The following is a 22,447-nucleotide window of genomic DNA, read 5'->3' as shown; positions in this document are numbered from 1 at the left end:
GCCTCTCCTCCCAACTGATTACTTCCTCCCACCTCCAATACTTTGCCCGTACTGCTCCCTACCACTGGAAATCTCTTCCTCTCCCTATCCGACTGTTCACATCTTGACACAACTCTCAAGACCCACTGCTACCAGCTCTTATCCTAACCCTCTGTTCCTTACTCCCTGTCTCTCCCCTGTGTGTCACCCCTCTGTGTCTGCCCCTACCCTTTAGACTGTAAGCTCTCATGAGCAGGGCCCTCTTACCTCATGTGCTTTTCCTTCCCCCTCTTTTATACCATTGTCTCCTTCCCAATGCAGATTTTAAATCACTAAGGAATTCTCTGCAGGTGATAGAACTTTGAGGTGAAATCTGTCTTATGTTAGTAGTAGTAGTAGAGGGTAACACACAAATTTAAATTTTAAACAAAATAATCTGCTTGCAGGATTGATTCAGGCACGCTTTACTTTTCATAGCTGAATACTTGAATATTTTACAGGAGTTTGTAGGTATATTCATGCAATTTTCTGGCTCTAGTTTTAACATATATAATATATGCAGCAATTTACAAAAGAAAAAATAGATGGGTTACCAGAATATGAGTCAATTCTCTTTTGTTTTGCTAGGTTCTGAAGCTAGCACTATTGAAATCCACATATCCAATGAGATGCCAGATTTAGATGACATAGAGGCTGACGATGAATCAGTGGAAAACGATGAAATGCAAAAGCTGGTAAAATGACTGCCAAACCGAGCCAATTCCAGGATGCAGACCATAAGGTTTACCCCAACCCATACTACCATTAAAATGATAGGACCATGAATATTCAGTTTAAATACTGCCCATAAAATATGTGATCAACAACTGTTCACCAACATAGTATAAAATACCAAAACCCCACTAAAGGTTATTGTGAGCCATAGCTAGTACAGAGATTGATAATTCCAGGAAAATATTTTTTTGAATTTCAAAATAAATAAATTTCAGATCTGTGTCCTATGAATTATCCACTGTGTATACTTATACAAATAAATTATTGGTTAAAAATATATTGAAGACATTAGTCAGTGATAAGAAGGAATGGACTCATCAATCAAAAGTGTCAATAAAGTGTATCTGTGGGGCACTATGGGATAATTCTTGTGTCACTCTATTTGAAAATGTAGGAAAATTAGTGCAACATTTATATGGAGTTAATACATCAACTATCAGTCAGCCCAATGCTGCACTTAGATGATGGTTCTGTAAAAAAAAAAAAAATCGCCAATGTATGGGGCTCACCGATTCTGACCAAAACATTGGATTTCGCAAATTAGGATATGAAACATGTTGGATATTGCTGTTTTTTTTATACAAGATCATCGCAAAATGCAGAATTGGGCCAATTGATTGTTGATGTATGGGCCCCATCAGAAGTCAGGGGGATATTATACATTCTTTGACCATATAAGAGCACTTTTACACAAATCATGGAAATACAAGATGACTTGGATGTAATATATGTAATAATTATAGTAGGTGGCATATTGTTCCTTATAATAAACAAATAATGATAATATATGTATAATCCCATTACGATCTGTGTTTTGATGTCACTGTTAATTTTGATGACTTTCCCCCATAATGCACACTATACTATATAGTGGCAAGATGAGGGTAAAGGTGCCATCTCCTTGGGTAAATGGTTGCACTACTTATCATGCAGAAGCCAAGTAGTAGTACATCAGTCTAGGGCCTTGGTACAAGTATTTGCAGCTAGGTTTAGAAGCATCACAAAAATAAGCAAATCATAAAAGTAAATCCTTACCTGTTTGACTCTGATTAAATAAAATTATTCCCATTCTTAAAATGGAGGGACCTAATGTCACAATGCTTTAGCAGAGCACTTACATTCAGTAATCACAGTCTCATCAGGCCTCTGACTTGTTCCCCAGGCAGTGAGAAACTGACTACAGTGACTGACAAACCCTTTATCAGCCTGTCACAGGTGGTCTAGCAATCAAGGCTGCTAATCAGATTTTGCCTAAAAGCCTGGGGCATATATACAGTATCTTAATTTTTAAACAACATCAAACACCCTATTCTACTTACATGCTAAGAACTGTAATTTCTATATAATTCTAACATCATTTACAATTTATTATTGTGACCTTCAGTTTTCTTTTGCTTATTTACCTAAAATTAGGCATTTGAACATATAAAATATGTATGTAATAAGTATTTTGGGTTCTTTAAAACAACAAAAATACACTATCATAGGTAAATGGTAACATATTATAATGCAAAAAAGCACCGGTTTCTAAAAACTACTTACATTATTGTTCCAGTGGCCCTGGAAAGAAAGGTGCTTTGGATTATCTAATTAATATGCATAAATATATTTAAAGTCGGTACAAGGAGTTGTTTAACAAACTTTTTTGTACCTAAAATCATGCAGAAGACACGCGGTCATCAATTTCAATTGGAAGAAATCTTTACCTTGAGTATAGGTAGGAATTATTTACGATGTAAGGGGTTACATGTGGAATTCCTTACTACATGAAATGGCCACTAGCCCTCAGTAGCAGAATTAAGAAAAGTATTGGATGGGGGGGGTTTGTTTTGCAATCTTCTTGATCAATGCAATAAAATGTATAAAAGGTTGATCTCAGTTGACTTGTGACTTTTTTCAACCTTACTAAAACAATATAAATTCTGTGTGCTACTAATCTAGAAGAGACTGACATGTAGTTGTCAATATGCACTTTTACCAGAGTCCTGTTGCAAGGGGTATCCATACTGGGTCAGGCCCTGAATGACTAAACCAGAACCCAGGTCAAAGCGTAGGTTTGATGACTGATTAGAAAAAGAACGTACGTTAAAGCCACATATGAAGTTTTTCGAGTTACAATTATTTAACTATGTTACTATGGACCAAATTCAAATAGCCTTGTTAATTTAACGGGGGTGAAAAAGGGTGATAGCCTTGGGCTTTAACGCCTGGGACTATTCCATTCCAGACCCTTTTTCATCCGAGACCCTTTTTAACGCCCATCAAATTAACATGTTAATGGGTGTTAACACATAGAATTAGTGTAAAGTTCACGGACCTATGCGTTAACACTGTTAAAGTCTGCCTAAATGAATAGCCCTGGGCAGTGCTGGCTCCAGAGGTGGCAATGCAGTGCGGGTCAAAATGTAAATAGGGGAGCCACACCAACTGCCAGTGATGTTTGGCAGCATTTAGGATGGCAGTAGGTGTGGCTCCCCTATTTGAATTTTGGACCACGCTGCAGCGCCACCACTGGCACTGGGGAATCATTTAGCCTGCTGTAAATTATAAATCTGTATATTCCAAGATATAAAACACACTTTAGGGACTCTAAAATTGTAATCTTAATTCCTGATCAAATTTCCACTAAAGTAGACTCTGTATTTACTGTCACCTGTCTTCTGCACATAATCATAATCTCACAGAACCTAATGTTTCTACCTCACCACATTATTTTCATAATGATCATAACAGAAATCAGTTATACAAATAAATAAATATTGCCTAGTGATATTTACAATTACAAAATAATTGTATTGTTTATCTGCCACCTGCTTTAAAATAATACATGAAATAGACAATGTGCCTGTAATGTCTTTTAGTATTATACAGTTACTAAATACTTTGTATATATTCCTTGCAATGTTTACATTCTAAATAGTACAAGGGAACTAGGACATCTGCACATATATACGAAAATATAGCCCCATATTAGCATTTATACCTCAAGTAGCTGTATCATAATTTTGGGGATGCAGCCTACTGACAGCACCAATGTTAAGGACATATACAAAACAAAATAAAAAAATGTTTGTCTCTCAATGGAGCACAAAACGTTATATACTGTACAATACAACCTTACTTTTATTAAATATAAAAAAATATATAAAAATGTATATTATAAAATCATCTCTCAAATACCTACTAAATAGATGGTACCCACATTGGGTAATACGTTAATTAAATGTCCAACTAAAGAAGGGATTATTGAATAAAATTTATGCTATACCTTTTTCTCAATAATAACTATATATCATAATTATTACATGTCCGATAATTTTCTTATATTTTAATACAGGTATCTGCCCTTACCTGAGTGTTGATAAAATTATCCTGTTCCACTGTCTTATTATTTATTTATATAATAAGACAGAATATATTTATTTATTATGGAGATTCCAAAATAAGGTACCTGCTTCTGTCTGAATCAGCACAGTACTCCAATATGCTATTTGCTCGTAAACAATGAGACTGAATATAATTACATAACAATAACACCAGATAAGACTGGATATATAATATATATCCACATTATGCTGATTACATTAAACTTACCTATTAAGCTATAACTATGAGATACTTACATACCTATTTGTTATTGAGACCTTCAAGTTGGTATGGTTATTTATTTTTTTTGACATATTTATTTTAAATTTTATGAAAAGTACAAAAATGTATGTAATGGCAAATAAATGATTTAGAATATACCAAAACAAAGTACATGGAGTTGCATATGAATATAAAGGTACAAATCTAACACTAAATTGATCTGAGAGCAAATGTAAAGAAAAAAAACTATCAAGTGCCAAAAAACGTTAAAATAAACTATAAATAATAATACAAAACATAAATTGAGAACAAATGGAAATTGTAATAACATAGGAGAAAGAAGAGGAAGGGAAGAGAGAGATGTAAAGGGGGGATGAGGGAAATAGAGAAGATGCCTAGTCCGGGTCAATGTTACAAAATAGGGAGGTTTGGGCAAAAATCCCTAAATTGAGAAAAAGGGATATCACCATGGTAGAATGGAATGGAAGTGGTAACATCAGAGTAGGAGGTCCGAAAAGCCAGAGGGTAGGGTCCCATGTGACCTGGTGTTATTATATAAAAACCAGTCACCCCAAACAATAAGAAACTTATGGGAGGTGTTGTGAAGGCACGCTGATATTTTCTCCATGGCTGCCACATGCCAAATTTTATTTATGAGTTTCTGTCGAGGAGAAGTGTCACGGTTCTGTCGGCCGACCCTCCAGATATGCCAATCTGAGAATCGCCGCCCGTGACTTTTACAGGTCACCTCAGCACATGTTGTTAAATAAACTGGGTAACTGCCACCAGCAGAAGGAAATGGTAATGCTAAAGCATAAGGTGGGCTTCTGCTCCCACCTACACACACAATTATCAATACTTAGAAAAATAGGTAACATGAGCCATATGAGGCCTTGGGTCATAAAAACACAGTTCCAGAACTAGAATGAATGTTTTAATTCAAGAATATCTTCAAAGTTTAGTTACAAAAAGTTACAAGAATATAATAATGGTAAAAAAGGATTCACACAATTACTCGCAAGTTGAGAAATAAAATAAAATGGAATAAACAAACCAAGGGCCTGATTCAGAGCCGGTCGCTATTTGCGCTCGCTCGTCCAGAAAATAGGGGTGGCTATTCAAATGAACCGTTCGCTGTTTGCGGTCTGTTCACGCCTCTAGGTCTGAACGAGCGAACAAAACTTGCGGTCGTTTTTTGGGAAACTACGCCCCCTGGCCGCTCGCATCCTACATCATGTCCGCTATTTATTAGATTCATCGAGTACATCGACCAGGGTATGAACTGCTCGCTATTCTTGTGGTTGGTTTTTGCTACCACAATTTTGCGAGCAGTTCTGGCTAAAAAATAACCCAGTGACGTGGTCAATGACGCTGCTGTTTTAATTATGCACACCCATTAAACGCCCGTTTTGACCTTTAAGCACGCCTGCGATCGGATCTCCACTCCCCGTTTTCAAGCACCTTCCCCTGTTACCAACCACATACGCCTCATCCTGTCACTCAAATTATCAGGCATTCGCTATTTTGCGAGCACATGAAATTCGGCCGCACTGACTGGTTCGCGCATGCGTATAACAATCCGTACGCATGCGCAGATGAGCGAACATCGGTCAGAACGAACGAGCGGCCGCTTACGAGTGGCTCTGAATCAGGCCCCAAGTCACTTAAGTGGTTGTGGGATGAGCCAGTCCCAATGTAAAACTCCGGATCATCTGTACCTTTCGATAGCCTCTCTCAGAATAAACACTGAACTACCAGTGTATCACATTTTTATGCCCGCTTTTCCAGCATTCCCCCCTCCCTGGGGTGATTTTAATCCTTGTCAGCTCAGAGTGTATTGTCCCTCTAGCTGGAGCTCCAGGGTCCCTCAGTCATTTGGGCAGGGGTTCTTTTATTATACCTTCAGCCCTTTGTGAAGCTGAGAGGTTTGGGATCATAGACTTGTGTCAATAAACATACCCATGAACTTAGGTGGGGGAATACACACCTTTCAAGAATGTGTGCCTCTGGTATAAGCAATCCTTCTTTGATCTCTGACCCTAAATAGAACACTGGGCACTTAAGGACTGGTTATCAAGTGTCTGGCCAGATGTCATGCAATTTCCCTGGACATCTTTCTTACATGCTATATACAATTTGACATAATTATGGCCGAGGCAGGAAAGCAGAACCTCCTAAACCTTTCTCACAACCTCTCTGTCCATCTTCAAAGGTTTGTCATTTCCTATGCACAAATAACATTACATGTACATTTACAAGGGAAAGCCATGGGTTTGCTGACGCAATATCATGTACCCATTCGGACGCAAAATCTGCTTTTTCGCTACAAGGAGGTTCAATGAACTTCCATTGTCTTGCAATTAAGCATTGAGCCGCATTTAAAATATGTAGAGATAGCTTATCAGCTTGCTTGGTAAGGCCCTCAAGTGGGCAGCCAAGGAGAAAAGACCAAGTATACTTAGCCAAAGGTTCCTTAAGAAATTCCAACAGAAGATAGGTAACCCCATCCCAGAATAGAACTATCTTTGGGCAAGACCATCATATATGTAAGTACCCACCTCTCCGCAAGCTCTCCAACACTGATTTGAGTTATACATTCTGTGTAAACGGACAGGTACTAGGTACCATCCATAATATATCTTATAAGTGTTTTCCTTGATTGAGGGGGAAATAGAGTACTTAGATACCCTTTCCCGTACCACAGACTCTGTGTCCGCATCAGGTGGGCTACCTAGATCCTTTTCTCACTGGAGTTCATGGCCTGGAATGAATGCTAATTTAAAATTAAGCAAGAGATTATAGAGAACAGATATGATACCCTGCATAAAAGGATTACGGAGATACAGAGACTCAACTGGAGTTAAGGATATTTTTATAGAGCTAAGGGGGAGAGAGTGGATAAAATGTCAGACTTGAATGTAAGTAAAAGAAATAATAAAAGGTATGCTAAACTTACTTTGTAAGGAACCCACAGAGTCACAGCCACCCATATCGAAGAGATCAGATACCACTCTAACATCTCCCTTAATCCATGAATAGAAACAAATGGAATTGAAACCCGGAGAAATTGCTAGGTTAAACCTCACAGGGGTAATGGGGGATGGATAGGAAATAACTTCAATACTATCCTACAATAATTTATAAATCATCCATGATGACTCTATAGGATGGATATTATATATAGTCACCAATGTGGGATGTTATGTATGATGCAAACTGCTGGATAAAGAAAGATTACTATCACTTGAAATCGATATATTTTTTAACAACTAACTTTTGATATACACACTGACAGTGTCGGACTGGGGCATGCATGGCACACAGGGGAAATTATAGGGGCCCCCTGAAATGCGGTGGCACAAAGCTGAATAGGTGTGGTTAGCAGCCAGGGTGGCAGAAGGAAAGAAGAATAACTGCCACGGTCACCGCATCTGAGTGATTCTGCTTTCCTTCTGTCATAGTAAAAAGGGCAGGGGTATACTTTTGGGATATGTTCAATATCTCGGCACAGGGGATACCAGCACTTATAATCCCAGTGCTGAGATCCCGACACCTATCAGAATCCCGGCGCTGGCATCCCAACCGCCAACATCCAGAAGGTAAGTAGCGACGTTAGGGGGAGGGTTAGGGGTTAGTTAGGCACTAGAGGGAGGGTTAGGTACTATGGGGAGGGTTAGGTTTAGAGTGCGAGTAGGGGGAGGTTAGGTTTAGGCACTAGGGGGGAGGTTAGGTTTAGGCACCGTGAAGGGAGGGGTAGGGAGAAGGGTAGGGTTAGGAAACCTACTGACTGGTGTCGGTATCCTAAACCTGTCGGTGTGCCGGCATCAGGATTTTGACTGCTTGGATCCTAAATGCCAGCATCCCATACCCAGCCCATAATTTTACATATATACTGTACAAATAGATAGAAGGGAGGACAGAGAAATGGGAGAGAGTGAGAGAGACATATATGGTATATGAGGAGAGAGATAAAAATAGAGATAAAAGTATATAGCAAGAGAGGTATATGGGGAGAGAGTGATAAAAATAGAGAAGTATATAGCGAGAGAGAGGTATGGAGAGAGAGGTATATGGGGAGAGAGTGATAAAAATAGAGAAGTAAATAGCGAGAGAGAGGTATATGGGGATAGAGAGATAAAAATAGAGAGAGAAGTATATAGCGAGAGAGGTATAGGGAGATATGGGGAGTGATAGAGAGAGGTATATGGGGAGAGAGATGCCAAAGAGAGAGATATATATAGAGATGGGAAAGAGAGTGGTATATATAGAGATGGGGAAGAGAAATCAGTATATATAGAGACAGATGGGGAAGAGAGAGTGGTATATATAGAGAGAGATGGGGAAGAGAGAGTGGTATATATAGAGAGAGATGGGGAAGAGAGAGTGGTATATATAAAAAGAAATGGGGAAGAGAAAGCGGTATATATAGAGAGAGATGGGGAAGAGAGAGTGGTATATATAGAGAGAGATGGGGAAGAGAGAGCGTTATATATAGAGAGATGGGGAAGAGAAAGCGGTATATATAGAGATGGGGAAGAGAAAGCTGTATATATAAAGAGAGATGGGGAAGAGAGAGTGATATATATATATAGAGAGCGATGGGGAAGATAATGGTATATATAGATATGGGGGAAGAGAGCGGTATATATATATATATATATAGAGAGAGAGAGAGAGAGAGAGAGAGAGAGATGGGGAGAGAGGTATATGGGGAGAGAGGGGTATATGGGGAGAGAAAAAGATGGGAAGAGTGAGAGAGATAGTGAGTAGTATTTGGGGGAGATAGATTGGGAAGAGAGAGGTATATGGGGGAGGGAGATGGGGAAGAGAGAGGTATATAGGGAGAGATAGATTGGAAAGAGAGAGATATATGGAGAGAGTGATAGAGATATGGTAGAGTTACACTGTATATGGAGAGGGGGAAGAAAGAGGTACTGTATATAGGGAGAGAGGGAGATATGGAAGAGAGACGGGGAAGAGACCGGTATATGAGAGCAGGGACAAACAGGATTTTTATGGGGGGTTTCCATATATATGTGTGAATACACATACATACATATATACATACACACGCATGTAGACAGATACACATACACACATATATACAGACACATACATATGTCACAAAGGAATGGGATTGTCATGACGGTGGCTGTTCAGCCGGCAGGTCAGAATCCCGACAGCGGAGGTAAGTTACCCTAACCCTCCCCTCTTTCCCCCCCAAACCTAACCCTCCCTTAGGGTTGCCTATCCCTAACCTTCCCCCTAGTGCCAAATCCTAACCTCCCCTGACAGTGCCTAATCCTAAAATCAGCTCCTTCAACCTAACCCTCCGGGGGGGGGGTGCCTAACCCTAACCTCTCCCCTAATGCCTAAACCTAACCCCCCCTTCCCCTAGCCTAACCCTAACCCTGTCCCCTCGGGGTGCCCTAAACTTAACCCTCCCCATGCCTGGGCTAAGTGAATACTTACCCCGTCCGCGACGATCAGGATGGCAGGGCTCGGTGTTCCGGCATTGGGATTATGACAGGCGTCGGTATCTCAACACCTGTCATGAACCCCTTCCAGCCATCGGTCACATAACTACATCCCATCACACATACCTTACATGCACACCAAGATATATACACACCTATGTCACATATACACAAACAAACTTTCCTTGGAGCAGATCTGACCGGGACAGGACCTAGCAAGCTGGCAGCATGTTCTTAAGCATGTTCTTAAGCCCTGATCTATATATGATCTATATATAGATTGGTACAGTATGTATACACAAAATTGGAGAGTCGTGTGGATATCTTAATAAAAACACAATTTAATGAACAACAATAAAATTGTATCTACAACGTGGATATTACCAATTGTATAGAGCCGCTAATTAGCATATGTACATAGAAACGTAGGGTATAGCATAGTATTCCGTCTCAGAGGTGCAACTTCCACAGTTTGGTTTCAATCAATTATACGATAATATTAGAATGTATATAATTACCGGTACCACTTTTCCGTGTGCAGATGAAATATGAGATGTATGTCCAAATAGGGTTGGTAATATTCTGCAACCTGTGCAGTCCCTTTGGTTCTTAGTCTCAAATTGCACAATGTGTGAAGTGGGTTTATAAAAGGCTGTCTGGGACAGAGAAACGCGTCAGGCTGAGAGCTGAAAGGTCTCCCCACACTGGAGTTTATTACTGGACTTTATCTTTGGATTACAACCATCACACCGATACCGGAGCTTCACGCTGAAACCACTCCAACTATACTGTGTTATCTGGGATTGCGGGACAAAAAGAGACTGCACAGGTCGCAGGTGCAGTAACCCTAAACCCACTTCACACATTGTGCCATTTGAGACTAAGAACCAAAGGGACTGCACAGGTTGCAGAATACTACTAACCCTATTTGGACATACATCTCATATTTCATCTGCACACGGAAAAGTGGTACCGGTAATTATATATGGAACTTTATTCTAATATTATCGTATATATGATTAAACCAGACTGTGGGAGTTGCACCTCTGAGAAGGAATACTACGCTATACCCTACGTTTCTATGTACATATGCTAATTAGCAGCTCTATACAATTAGTAATATCCACGTTGTAGATACAATTTTATTGTTGTTTATTAAATTGTGTTTTTATTAAAATATCCACATGACTCTCCAATTTTGTGTATACATACTGTACCAATCTATATATAGATCATTTGTAGATTGTTATCCATCGGATTATTATCACACATGCGCTGTCTCTTTCAATTCCTTTTCTTGTGTATATTTGGTCCCAGAGAGACAACTCTGGTATACGGCAGCAATTTTAGAGTGTGACTTTGTATTATTCTTAAAACCTTTACATTTTAACTCCTATAAATCATTTTTGGAATTATATATTTGCTTGAGACACATCTGGAGAGATTCTCACAGTGCCTATACACTTGTATTAATATTACTCAATAACATCGACAGTGGAGCTCACCCCCACTGTGAAAGGGCGCAGCTCTGGATATCCAATCCTACTGTAGCTGAGTCAAGCAGAGGCTGGGTTCAAGAAATCTCCTGCACTGTCACTCACTGAGCCCGACATCCCTGTCACATCCTGTCTGCGGCCGTGCAGCCAACAGGGACAGTCACAGAGCAGAGGCAGGCAGTTCACATCGGTCTTTCCTGTTCTTTCCTGTGAGCCTCGCCCCATCCCCCAAAGCTCCGCCCCTCTCCTGAAGCTCCGACCCTTCCAAGTGCTGGGACTCAGATTAAGCGAGACTCCTGGAATTTAAATTAGCCATTGCGATGCCATACGCAGCTTGGCCTTTCACTGCATGCGATGAGGTTAGCAATTTCTGAGTAAGGTCAGACCTTGTGCAAGTGTGCACGAGGCTGCGATTATACTCAATGTTACCGATGGATTTGCAGCCTTGCTAAGTATTACGGATGTGTGTAAGGTAAAGTGGGTGTCCTTATGTTAGGCTGCGACGGCATTGCGATAGCAATCATTAGCATATCTGTCAGATACCTGTCCAATCTGACTGGTTGAAATGAAAATCTGTTAATGTACGGGAACAAATGACAATCTATAAAATGCTCTTAAACCCAGGAAAAATGACAAAAATTATTGTTCAAATTGGTTAAATTAGTTTGATTTAACCAATTTGTCTGACCAACCATTTTTATCTGTTTTTCCTGTGTTTAGGAGTAAATGGTTGAATATCATTTTCTCCCATACATTACCATATTTTCATTCCAACCAGCCCGATTGAACAGATATCTGACAGATAATTGTATAGTTTGTGCCCAGGAAAGTCTTTACTTTTCTTGTCAAGTATGGGTCAAACAATAGCCATAGAAGTGGAAGGGACTGCTATGGGGTCCAGCAGGAGGATGAGAAGAAAGCTTGCATCTGTTTGTGCCCAACCAATGTGACTGCAGTTTATTTATTTATTTTTTCAAGTATAAATCAAACATACTGTAGCACATAGTGTCTATAGCTGAGAAATCCATTGTGATTTGTATGTTGTTAACAACTGTATTTTTTGCTGGGTATTGTTTTTGGATGGAAGAAATCTTGATAGTTATGCCTCTTTAAATAAGTGGTTAGGAGATGCAGTAATTTCTACTTATGCCACAGTAGTCATTTATGGTGAAGTGTTTTTTTGTTATCATCTTCAGATTTAGGAGCATGATATATACATTTTTTATTAGAATAAATCCTTTGGGTATATTTACTAAAGTGCAGGTTTATAGAAGTGGAGATGTTGCTATTATCTTCTAGATGGTGCTAGATAAATGATATGTAGAAATGTATTGGTTGCTGTGGACAACACCTTCACTTCTATAAATTCACACTTTAGTAACTATACCTTTTATAGTCTATATTAATCTTTACTCTAAAAAGTTCATTTTTAAAGTCAATTGAAAAAATACTATGCCCAGCCATATCGCAGATCCATTAATCAATTTTTCACAAATTCTATATAATTACTGTAGAATGTATCTGTCAATTGCATTATATACATTTCTCTTATACAAGTTAATATTTATTAACTCACTCTGGAGACTCTTGTGCATATTACAATTTAAATAACTATTATAAGGAAACGCAACTAAAATAAACATTATTTAATTTAAATATCTCATCTTGGTGAAAACTTTCTGTTTACATACTACGGAGACATAAAATGACATTGTACTAATGATGATGATATCTAACTGATGGCATGACCTATGGGTGCACACTGCTCCAATGAAGATTAGAAGATCTTTACCAGATGATTGATGAAATACTGGTAACAGGACTTCTATTCTCTAAAGCTTTCTATAACGTAACAGTGAACTGTTTTAAAGGTGGAGGATTTTTTTTATACAAATAGGGTACATTTATTGCCATGTTTTCCACCACATTCTTCTTCTACCATTTTCAGAAAATAACTCAAAATATTTACTATTGTTTTTCATTAGAAGGAAAGATTACACCAGTGACAGCCTGGGGAATGAAGGGACCACCGGGGAAATGCAGTGGCCCGTGCTTAAGGGGTGTGGCCAGTCTTCAAAGGAGGTGTGGCCAGCCACCACAGAGGCTTGACCAACCACTAGAGAGGATAGGGGTGTTTCAAGACTGCTACATTTAGTAGATAAGAGGAAGAATGTTGGTGTAGTTTCCATTTAAATTAACCAAGCACCCATGTTCATCCATGGTCCTGGATGCTCCACAAGGTAACTAATACTCAAATCGAGTAACAATGTATAACTCAAGTGCATTGTCTGGAACCTGGCACCTAGAGGATAAGATGGGACCCTCAGGCAATGAGGCCCACCAGGGATTTCTCCTGCATCCCTACAGACCAGTCCAACCCTGGATTACACTCATGTAAAATGCAAATTATCCTCTATATTTAAAACTGAACATTTATGCTTTAGCATGTTAAATTTAATCATAAAAAAATATTTGTTGTCATTACTCAGAATTGACATCTGTACCCTCAATTATGATTGTGCTTGAAACCCGCCATAGTACATGACAATATGTGTAATTACTAAAGTGCACTTGAAAGGTCATATCGTCTGCTGAATGCACATTTACAACAATATATCCAATCAGTTACTTATATAAACAGCAATAACATGGTCATTCCATACTTTAATGATGTAAATGGATCCAACGGATACACAGGTTGTACTCTCATGAACATTAGTTCAGACTCTCCTATGTGTCTGAAATCCCCTGAAGATTGTCTTAGCTCACAAACAGCTGTACTGTACAGTATATCCTAAGTATAGGCAGCAGGTGGACTTTAACAGCAAAATGAAAGTAATAACAGTAAATCAGATTTATTGTATACACCAGTATACTTTTTTGTTATTTGCTACAAAGACACAGACACAGAATACAAAAGCAAAACTCAAAATCAAAAAAGGGTACCGAGTCTTTAATATACTTTTGTATTTTTTACTTTGTTTTTGCATGACTTAGACAATCCCAACATTTGCATTTTTTATCATTTTTAGAATTAAGATTTTTAACATAAAAAATATTTGTTTTTCTTTTCAAAAATACAGTGGGTTCTTTCTGTTTAAAAGTTCATCTTTCTTTTTTTTTTGTAAAAAGCTTTCCCGGCGTTGCGTTCTTATAAAAACCATGTCACACTGTGTCATGAAAAGTGCCCATATAAGCTGATCTGTGGAGGGGAAAACTCCTCAGTGCAGTAGAGGCCTTTGCTATGAAAATGCAATGCTGGACACTCCATACTGAACTTGGTAAGAGCATATCAATATAGGAGCCAATGTAGTGACCGGAAATAAAAGATATTTTTGCAAGAAGCAAGATAAAGCGTTTCTTCAAGTGTGTTACTAGCCAGCAGGTCACATCGATTGTGGACAAAGGAAAAAAGCTGAACTGAAAGCAACATTAGTTCCTTACTTAACCATGTGATGTCCCCTATTTGACTAGTTTGAGCTGATAGAAAACCACAGAACAGATAAAGAAAGCAAACAAAAAGTAGTCTAGAAAATAGAAAGTGTTGTCATATAAAGTCATGTAGATTTTTTTTTATTAAAAACTGGTCTTTGTAGGTCCTTTGGGAAAACGTTCTAAAAGTAGAGGTTTGAAGTAAAACAAATTAATATAAATTGGTGTTCCCTTTTGGTTCATTGTATCCATTTCTGTCTATCGCGACGTGCATTGTGTTTTCACTTTATTTTTTGGCACTGTTGTTTCTGCCATATGCTCCTAAACCAAACATGTCTGGAAATCCAAAAATTGGCCTGCTACTTCTCAGGCAGAAATACATTAAGACCAGCTGGAACACAGTCAACTCCAGCAGGATGTCTTGTGAAAAGGGTCCATGAAGATTGTGGACATCCTTAAGTGTTCTTCATTCAGGGAGGTTTGGTTAAGATGTACATTCTGATTGTACAATACCGGAATCTGAGATTTCAAACAGTGCACATTTGCTGCTGGTCCATTTAAACTTTATGGATTATTGGCTTCACTTCCTCAGATCCAGAACACAGACCTGAAATAAAAAAAAGTTTAAATGTCTATTAATGTTGTTTCCTAGTGTAAACCGTACGGGAATATGCTGCGCTATATAAGAAACTGTTAATAAATGAATAATAATATAACACAGAGTTGTTTATGGTATCACAGAGCAGTATATACTGGTGTAGGGTAAAATGTTGCATAAATTTGGTAGCCAAGTAGAATTGAGGTTTGTAGTTGTCACGATCCCTGCACCCTTGGATTTAAAAAGTAGTATAAATTCCTAAAAGTTAATCATTGTAGTTCAGACAATTCTTTCAACCTTATCTTCTTCTATCTTTCATCCACAAAACTTAATTTGCAAGTCCTGCTTTAAGAGGACAGATGCTGTTTAGATTAAACTTAGAAAAAATATAATAATTATAAAAAAAACCCAGTCTGCATGCCCATGTCTCCAAATGCTCAACAAGCCCCAAAAGCTATGTCACTATAACAGAGAGACCAGCTATAGTCACAACCGGTCACAGGCTGATCACTGCTCTGATTGTGCCTCCAAACCCCTTCTCTATTATACCCAGGGCTATTTCTCTGGAAAAATAGGTTCAGGAATTGTGGGTGGAGCTACTGAGGGTGGAGCTATAGAAAAATTATATATATATATATATATATATATATATATATATATATATATATATATGGGATCGGTGTGAATGACTGCCGGACATCTGCCTGGCATTTCAAATCCCAACACCAGAAGACCAGCAGGTATCCAAGTCCTGATCGGTAAATACACTACCTAACCCTAATCTTCTCCCCTTCTAACCCTAACCCTCCCTTAGGGGTGCCTAACCCTGACCTCCCCCTTAGTGCCTAACCCTAACTCTAAGTACCTCCGTTCCTGCATCCTAAACTAAGTCTCCCGAGGGGTGCCTAAACCTAATCCACTTCACCTAACCCTCCTGGGGGGTATCTAACCCTAAGTCCACCCTGGAGCCCTGAAACCTAAGAGCGGCTGCCGGGAACCGGGCTCCCGGCGTAGGGATAATGATGGGCGTTGGTACTTTGAGGCCTATCATTAGTCCCCTGTCGGGATATAACAGTCAGGAACCAGGCGGTCAGCATTTTGACCGTCGGCTTCCTGACTGCATCCCATAAATATATAACTATAAATATATATATATATATATATATATATATATATATATATATATATATACAGTCAGGTGCATAAATATTGGGACATTGACAGAGTTGTCATATTTTGGCCTCTATTCACCACCACAATGGCTTTGAAATGAAACAAACAAGATGTGCTCTAACTGCAGACTTTCAGATTTAATTTGAGGGTAATTACATCCAAATCAGGTGAACGGTGTAGGAATTACAACGGTTTCTATATGTGCCTCCCACTTTTAAGGGGCCAAAAGTAATGGGACAAACTAAGCAATCCTAAATCTGACTTTCACTTTTTAATACTTTGTTGCAAATCCTTTGCAGGCAATTACAGCCTGAAGTCTGGAACGCATAGACATCACAAGACGCTGGGTTTCATCCCTGATGATGCTCTGCCAGGCCTCTACTGCAAATGTCTTCAGTTCCTGCTTGTTCTTGGGGCATTTTCCCTTCAGTTTTGTCTTCATCGAGTGAAATGCATGCTCAATCGGATTCAGGTCAGGGGATTTACTTGGCCATTGCATAACATTCCACTTTTTAGCCTTAAAAAACTCTTTGGTTGCTTTCGCAGTATGCTTCGGGTCATTGTCCATCTGCACTGTGAAGCACCGTCGAATGAGTTCTGAAGCATTTGACTGAATATGAGCATATAATATTGCCCAAAACACTTCAGAATTAATTCTGCTGCTTTTGTCAGCAGTCACATCATCAATAAATACAAGGGAACCAGTTCCATTGGCAGCCATACATGCCCACGCCATGACACTACCACCACCATGCTTCACTGATGAGGTGGTATGTTTCGGATCATGAGCAGTTCCTTTCCTTCTCCATACTCTTCTCTTCCCATCACTCTGGTACAAGTTGATCTTTGTCTCATCTGTCCATAGGATGTTGTTCCAGAACTGTAATGGCTTTTTTAGATGTTGTTTGGCAAACTCTAATCTGGTCTTCCTGTTTTTGTGGCTCACCAATGGTTTACATCTTGTGGTGAACCCTCTATATTCACTCTTGTGAGGTCTTCTCTTGATTGTTGACTTTGACACATATACACTTACCTCCTGGAGAGTGTTCTTGATTTGGCAAACTGTTGTGAAGGGGTTTTTCTCCACCAGGGAAATAATTCTTCTGTTATCCACCACAGTTGTTTTCCGTGGTCTTCCAGGTCTTTTGGTGTTGCTGAGCTCTCCGGTGCGTTCTTTCTTTTTAAGAATGTTCCAAACAGTTGATTTGGCCACACCGAATGTTTTTGCTATCTCTCTGTTGGGTTTGTTTTGATTTTTCAGCCTAATGATGGCTTGCTTCACTGATAGTGACAGCTCTTTGGATCTCATGTTGAGAGTCGACAGCAACTGATTCCAAATGCAAATGTCACACCTAGAATCAACTCCAGACCTTTTACCTGCTTCATTGATAATGAAATAACGAGGGAATAGCCCACACCTGTCCATGAAATAGCTTTTGAGTTGATAGTCCCATTACTTTTGGCCCCTTAAAAAGTGGGAGGCACATATAGAAACCGTTGTAATTCCTACACCGTTCACCTGATTTGGATGTAATTACCCTCAAATTAAATCTGAAAGTCTGCAGTTAAAGCACATCTTGTTTGTTTCATTTCAAAGCCATTGTGGTGGTGAGTAGAGGCCAAAATATGAAAATTCTGTCAATGTCCCAATATTTATGCACCTGACTGTATATAGTATTTAGAAAAGAAGGCACTCAAAAGGGACTTTAAAATAAAACTTATCTTATGAAAAATACATTTTGGCCCAGGACATTACATCATAGTTAATGAGAGGTTCAGGAACTGGGTTCCTGCTTGTTCCTAGTGAAGAGTAGCACTGATCATACCACAAAGTAAAAACAAAAAAAAAAGATATTTTGATGTAAACTTTTTGTTTTACTTTTTTGATATATATAATTTTGATAATACTAGGAAGTTTTTAACTGTGTGTGTGGCTTAGTCCTGTATAAACCATTCATAGTTAAATACTCACAGATCCATCAGATGCACTTGCTCCTACTTTGTCACCTCTCGCATTCCAGCAAACTTCAAATATTCCTCCTGTTCCTCTGTAGCTGTGCACTAGAGAACCATTCTGTCGAGCCAAAAACAATGTAATAGTTTAGCTTTATTATTTACTGGATTTAGTTATGTTTGGTTACTATTACAAAGGGCAGGTACTTCATCCAGGACCTGAATCAGTCACATGCTATGTTGATATGACTGCAATTGGTCAAGGTTTTAAGGGGGGTGGTTAGGCGGACGTGTCGCTTATAGCGTCTGCATCTAAAGACGCACAGCCGCTTGCACAGGAGGCCATGTTCAGATGGAGAAACTGCACCTGCCATAAGGCTGGTGCAAGTGTCGCTAGTGCGCCCAGTAGTGCGTCTAACAAAGCAAAGAGACGGATTTCCACAGGTGCAAAATGCTGCAAGTGGGTATCTCTGTTTTGAAGAAATCGGCCGTTATATATTAATAAAAATACAGAGATGCGACTGCTGCTCATTCTACCTACTAACGGTTTATATGCAGATCTGATTTGTCCTAGGTGTGGTAACTTACAAAATCATGGACTATATGACTTTGTAAATGGGTATTGAAGTAGGTGTGGTAAACAAGTAAATTTGTACATAAACCAAACAAGCCTATGTATAGGTTACACAATATAACTAGAATCAAAACATACCTGAGTGTTCCATATATGGACACATTTATCAAATGAGCCACTAGCCAGATACTTTCCATCAGGACTAAAGGCTACACTATAGACAGGTTCTTGGTGTTTTGTTAAAGTATGGATGCAAACGCCTCGCTCAACGTCCCATAGTCGTACTGTTGAATCAAATGACGCACTATTCAAAGAGAGAGAATAATAAAACATGAGTGGATATTTGTTCATTTTAGCAGCGACAGTGATCATGACAGCTGTAGTTATTAGATTAATGTGATCTACTTAAAGCTTTGTGTATATATATATATATATATATATATATATATACATACACAAACACATATACACACACACATATATACATCATCTCCAAATAATGTACTATTACACAAAGATATTGGCACAGGTACCTCCTAAAACAGATATATCCTCCCCACAAAGTGCCAGCCACAGGACTTTTCAGAAATAAGCACAAACTCTTCAAAGTTAATGACCCAACGTTTTGTATTTTACTCCGTCATCAGGCAAAATCACTGACGAGTGTGTGCTTAATTCTGAATAGTCCTGTGACTGGCAATCTAACATGGATTGAAACGTTGAAATTTATCACTTCGTGTCTGATTTATTTGTGTGATCGAGTCCTGAGTGCCGCACCTTCTGCGTTTCTATTTACCTATTTTGTGGGGGCACCGGACCAATCTATCTTTGTTATTTGAGTTCCGGACCATTTTTGCTTGTTATATATATATACATACATATATATATATATATATATATATATATATATATATAGTGGAGATGATCCGGCACTCACAAATCTTCATCCAACCACCCATGTGCCTCTGCTATATGAAGTTCATAAATAGCCTATCAGACATCCGGTAAGAAGCACGGCACTCCAGGATTCCAAGAACACATCCTGGAGTGCCGTGCTTCTTACCGGATATCTGGTAGGTTATTTACATAAATATTTACATAAATATATATATATATATATATATAATATTTGATCCCTTAGTTGATGCTGGCAGCACGATGCAAGGAAAAGACAGGTGGCACTCTTTGATTATCATAAACGGTGTGTATAACAATCACATAAAAGTGGTCCCTGGTCAACGTTTCAAGACCCTAAGGTTTTTTCATCAGGACGTGTAAAGTCCCCTATTATGCTTTCTTCCTCGCCACGTCTCTTCTCTATACCAAACTTGACTACTACGGTCAGCTCTGTTTCCGCTGCCTCTCCCCACCACCAATCCCCATTACTGGGGCTTCCCTGATACCCTTCCCTATCATACTTTCTTCCATGCCACATACCCTTGCTACACCAAACTCGACTACTACAGTCAGCCTGTTCCTGCTGCCCCTTCCTTCTTTTTCATCCGAACCAAACATACCTCTCCCATTTGTTGACTAGCCATATCCCCTGTCTTTCTCACACTTACTTTTCTTATCTTTTTATCTTTCTCTTCTTTCCTACTGCCTACACCTTGGCATGTATATTGATCTTCACTCTACATCCACCTTTCATACCCCTCCGTCTACTTTCTCTTCTCTTGTTTTTTGAGGTGCAACTGATCCAAGTTGATTCCTCTTGGAAACTAGTAGTCCTAACTTTCTGGGTCTTATACCTGCTACCTGTTTGGTGGAGTACCTCTCCTTCCCACTGCTTCTTATCACCCCATCCTCCCATTTTCCCTCACTCAGCCTCACCCCCTCAAAGCACCTATCCTCTTGGAGCGGGCCAGTGTCGATGGGCACTCTCCCTCCACCTTACCACTTCAACCTTTGATTGCCATGCCTATCTGAGTAACTACTTTGAATGTCAAGGAGCTTAAATCCCCTGTATCATAATTATCCATATGCACACTATATTTGCAATTACTCGAAGAACAACGGGGTCACCATCATGCTAAACAACTCCCTCGCTGATAAGAGATATCATCCTAATAGGCAAATTGAGACACCTAGATGTCACTTTTGCTGCTCTCTATGTTTCAAATAGGTCTCAAATACAAATCAAATTGACTTCTTTGTGAATTTTTTTTCCTCCTTACAGAAAGCTAGCTGCAGTTTCCTCCTATTCCGAGGAGACTTTAATGCAGTGCTCGATTTCACGCTGGACTGATCTCACCCTGGCGGCACTCCTAGCTCCTGCAATACTGCTACATACCTCTCTAGACACCTTCAGAAGGCTAATCTTTTCGACTCCTGGCATGCTCTCAAATTGACCACACAAGACTACACTTTTTACTCTAATCCCCACAAAGTATACTCCAGAATAGACATGATCCTCTGCTCCAAATCTGTCTCCGTTACTTACTAGCCTACGACATACACGCAAACCCATGGTCATATAAATCCAATACACTAGTCTCTCTAATAGGAAGGCATTCCAGATGATTAAATGAAACCCTCCTTAAGATTCCCCAATTTCAATACAAAGTACTGGAATGCATACACCTACTTTTCCACCAATACTCAAGGTCAACCTTACTCCTCCCTTGTCTGGGAAGCCAACAAGGCAGTAGTGAGGGGACATATAATCAGTTTAGCCTCCCATTGCAATATTCACAAGCAGATATTCATAGAAATCACTCAGGCACTTCATTGCTTGAAAAAGGTCCAATAAAACTATCCCACCGACAGTAACTTTCAACTTTTAGTGTCTGTGAGATGCGACCGCAGCCTTCTCCTAGCAAAGAAATGGCATGATCCCTCCACTGGCTTAATAGGTGCTTTTATGAGAAAACAAATAAGGTGGATTCCATGTAGCAAATAAACTTAAGGCGTGCATGGCCTCCTTTAACATATCCATGATTAAGGATCCACAAGACATCCCACAATATAACTCCTCTGCGATTAATATTTTTAAAACCTACTACCAGACAGTCTATAACCTGCATTCCCAGGATCCACTGGAATCAGATACCCTCTCTGCAGTGCGGCACTACCTCTCCCACATCTCACTACAGGTGACTTGACCTTCCTCCAAAATCGCTGAGGGACATGTTCTGGCTACTATAAAAAGTCAGAAATCTTCCAAAGCCCCTGGACCTGATGAGTTCACATGTTTTTAGGTGAAAATCAACGTCATTCGCAAACCAAACAAGGACTTGTCGATCTGTTCCAACTACCTCCCCATTTCCTTACTAAATACTAACTTAAAGATCTTCACCAAAGTACTGGCAAACAAACTGAACCCCCTATTACCATCCCTGATCCACCTGGATCAAGTGGGCTTTGTCCCGTCCAGGCAGCCTCTGGATAACACTAGATGCAT

General features: G+C 39.3%; 2 protein-coding genes across 4 annotated transcripts in view; one reads left to right on the top strand and one right to left on the bottom strand.

Annotated features, from left to right (window-relative positions):
* GPR143 (G protein-coupled receptor 143) overlaps positions 1 to 2,099 on the top strand; it is a 126,492-nt gene extending 124,393 nt beyond the window's left edge. Inside the window, exon 9 of one of the 2 annotated variants that reach the window (XM_088451545.1) lies at positions 607 to 2,099. In XM_088451545.1, the coding sequence (XP_088307671.1) occupies positions 607 to 722 (116 nt within the window). In that variant the 3' untranslated portion in view covers positions 723 to 2,099. The remainder of the gene's footprint in view (positions 1 to 606) is intronic. The other variant, XM_088451546.1, reaches the window with a different exon arrangement.
* Positions 2,100 to 14,248: 12,149 nt separating this feature from the next.
* Positions 14,249 to 22,447, bottom strand: part of TBL1X (transducin beta like 1 X-linked) — a 360,692-nt gene continuing 352,493 nt past the window's right edge. For both annotated transcript variants that reach the window (XM_088451544.1, XM_088451543.1), the window contains 3 exons: positions 19,183 to 19,348; positions 18,490 to 18,591; positions 14,249 to 15,353 (listed from right to left, as the gene is read on the bottom strand). In XM_088451544.1, coding sequence (XP_088307670.1) covers positions 15,327 to 15,353; positions 18,490 to 18,591; positions 19,183 to 19,348 — 295 coding nt within the window. In that variant the 3' untranslated portion in view covers positions 14,249 to 15,326. The remainder of the gene's footprint in view (positions 15,354 to 18,489; positions 18,592 to 19,182; positions 19,349 to 22,447) is intronic.

This window comes from Taudactylus pleione, unplaced genomic scaffold (genome assembly GCF_031769625.1).
Source record: "Taudactylus pleione unplaced genomic scaffold, aTauple2 ptg000026l, whole genome shotgun sequence".
In the NCBI taxonomy this organism is placed as follows: domain Eukaryota; kingdom Metazoa; phylum Chordata; class Amphibia; order Anura; family Myobatrachidae; genus Taudactylus; species Taudactylus pleione.
The sequence above is the reverse complement of the archived record's forward strand: the minus strand, read 5'-3'. Positions and strand labels throughout refer to the sequence as shown.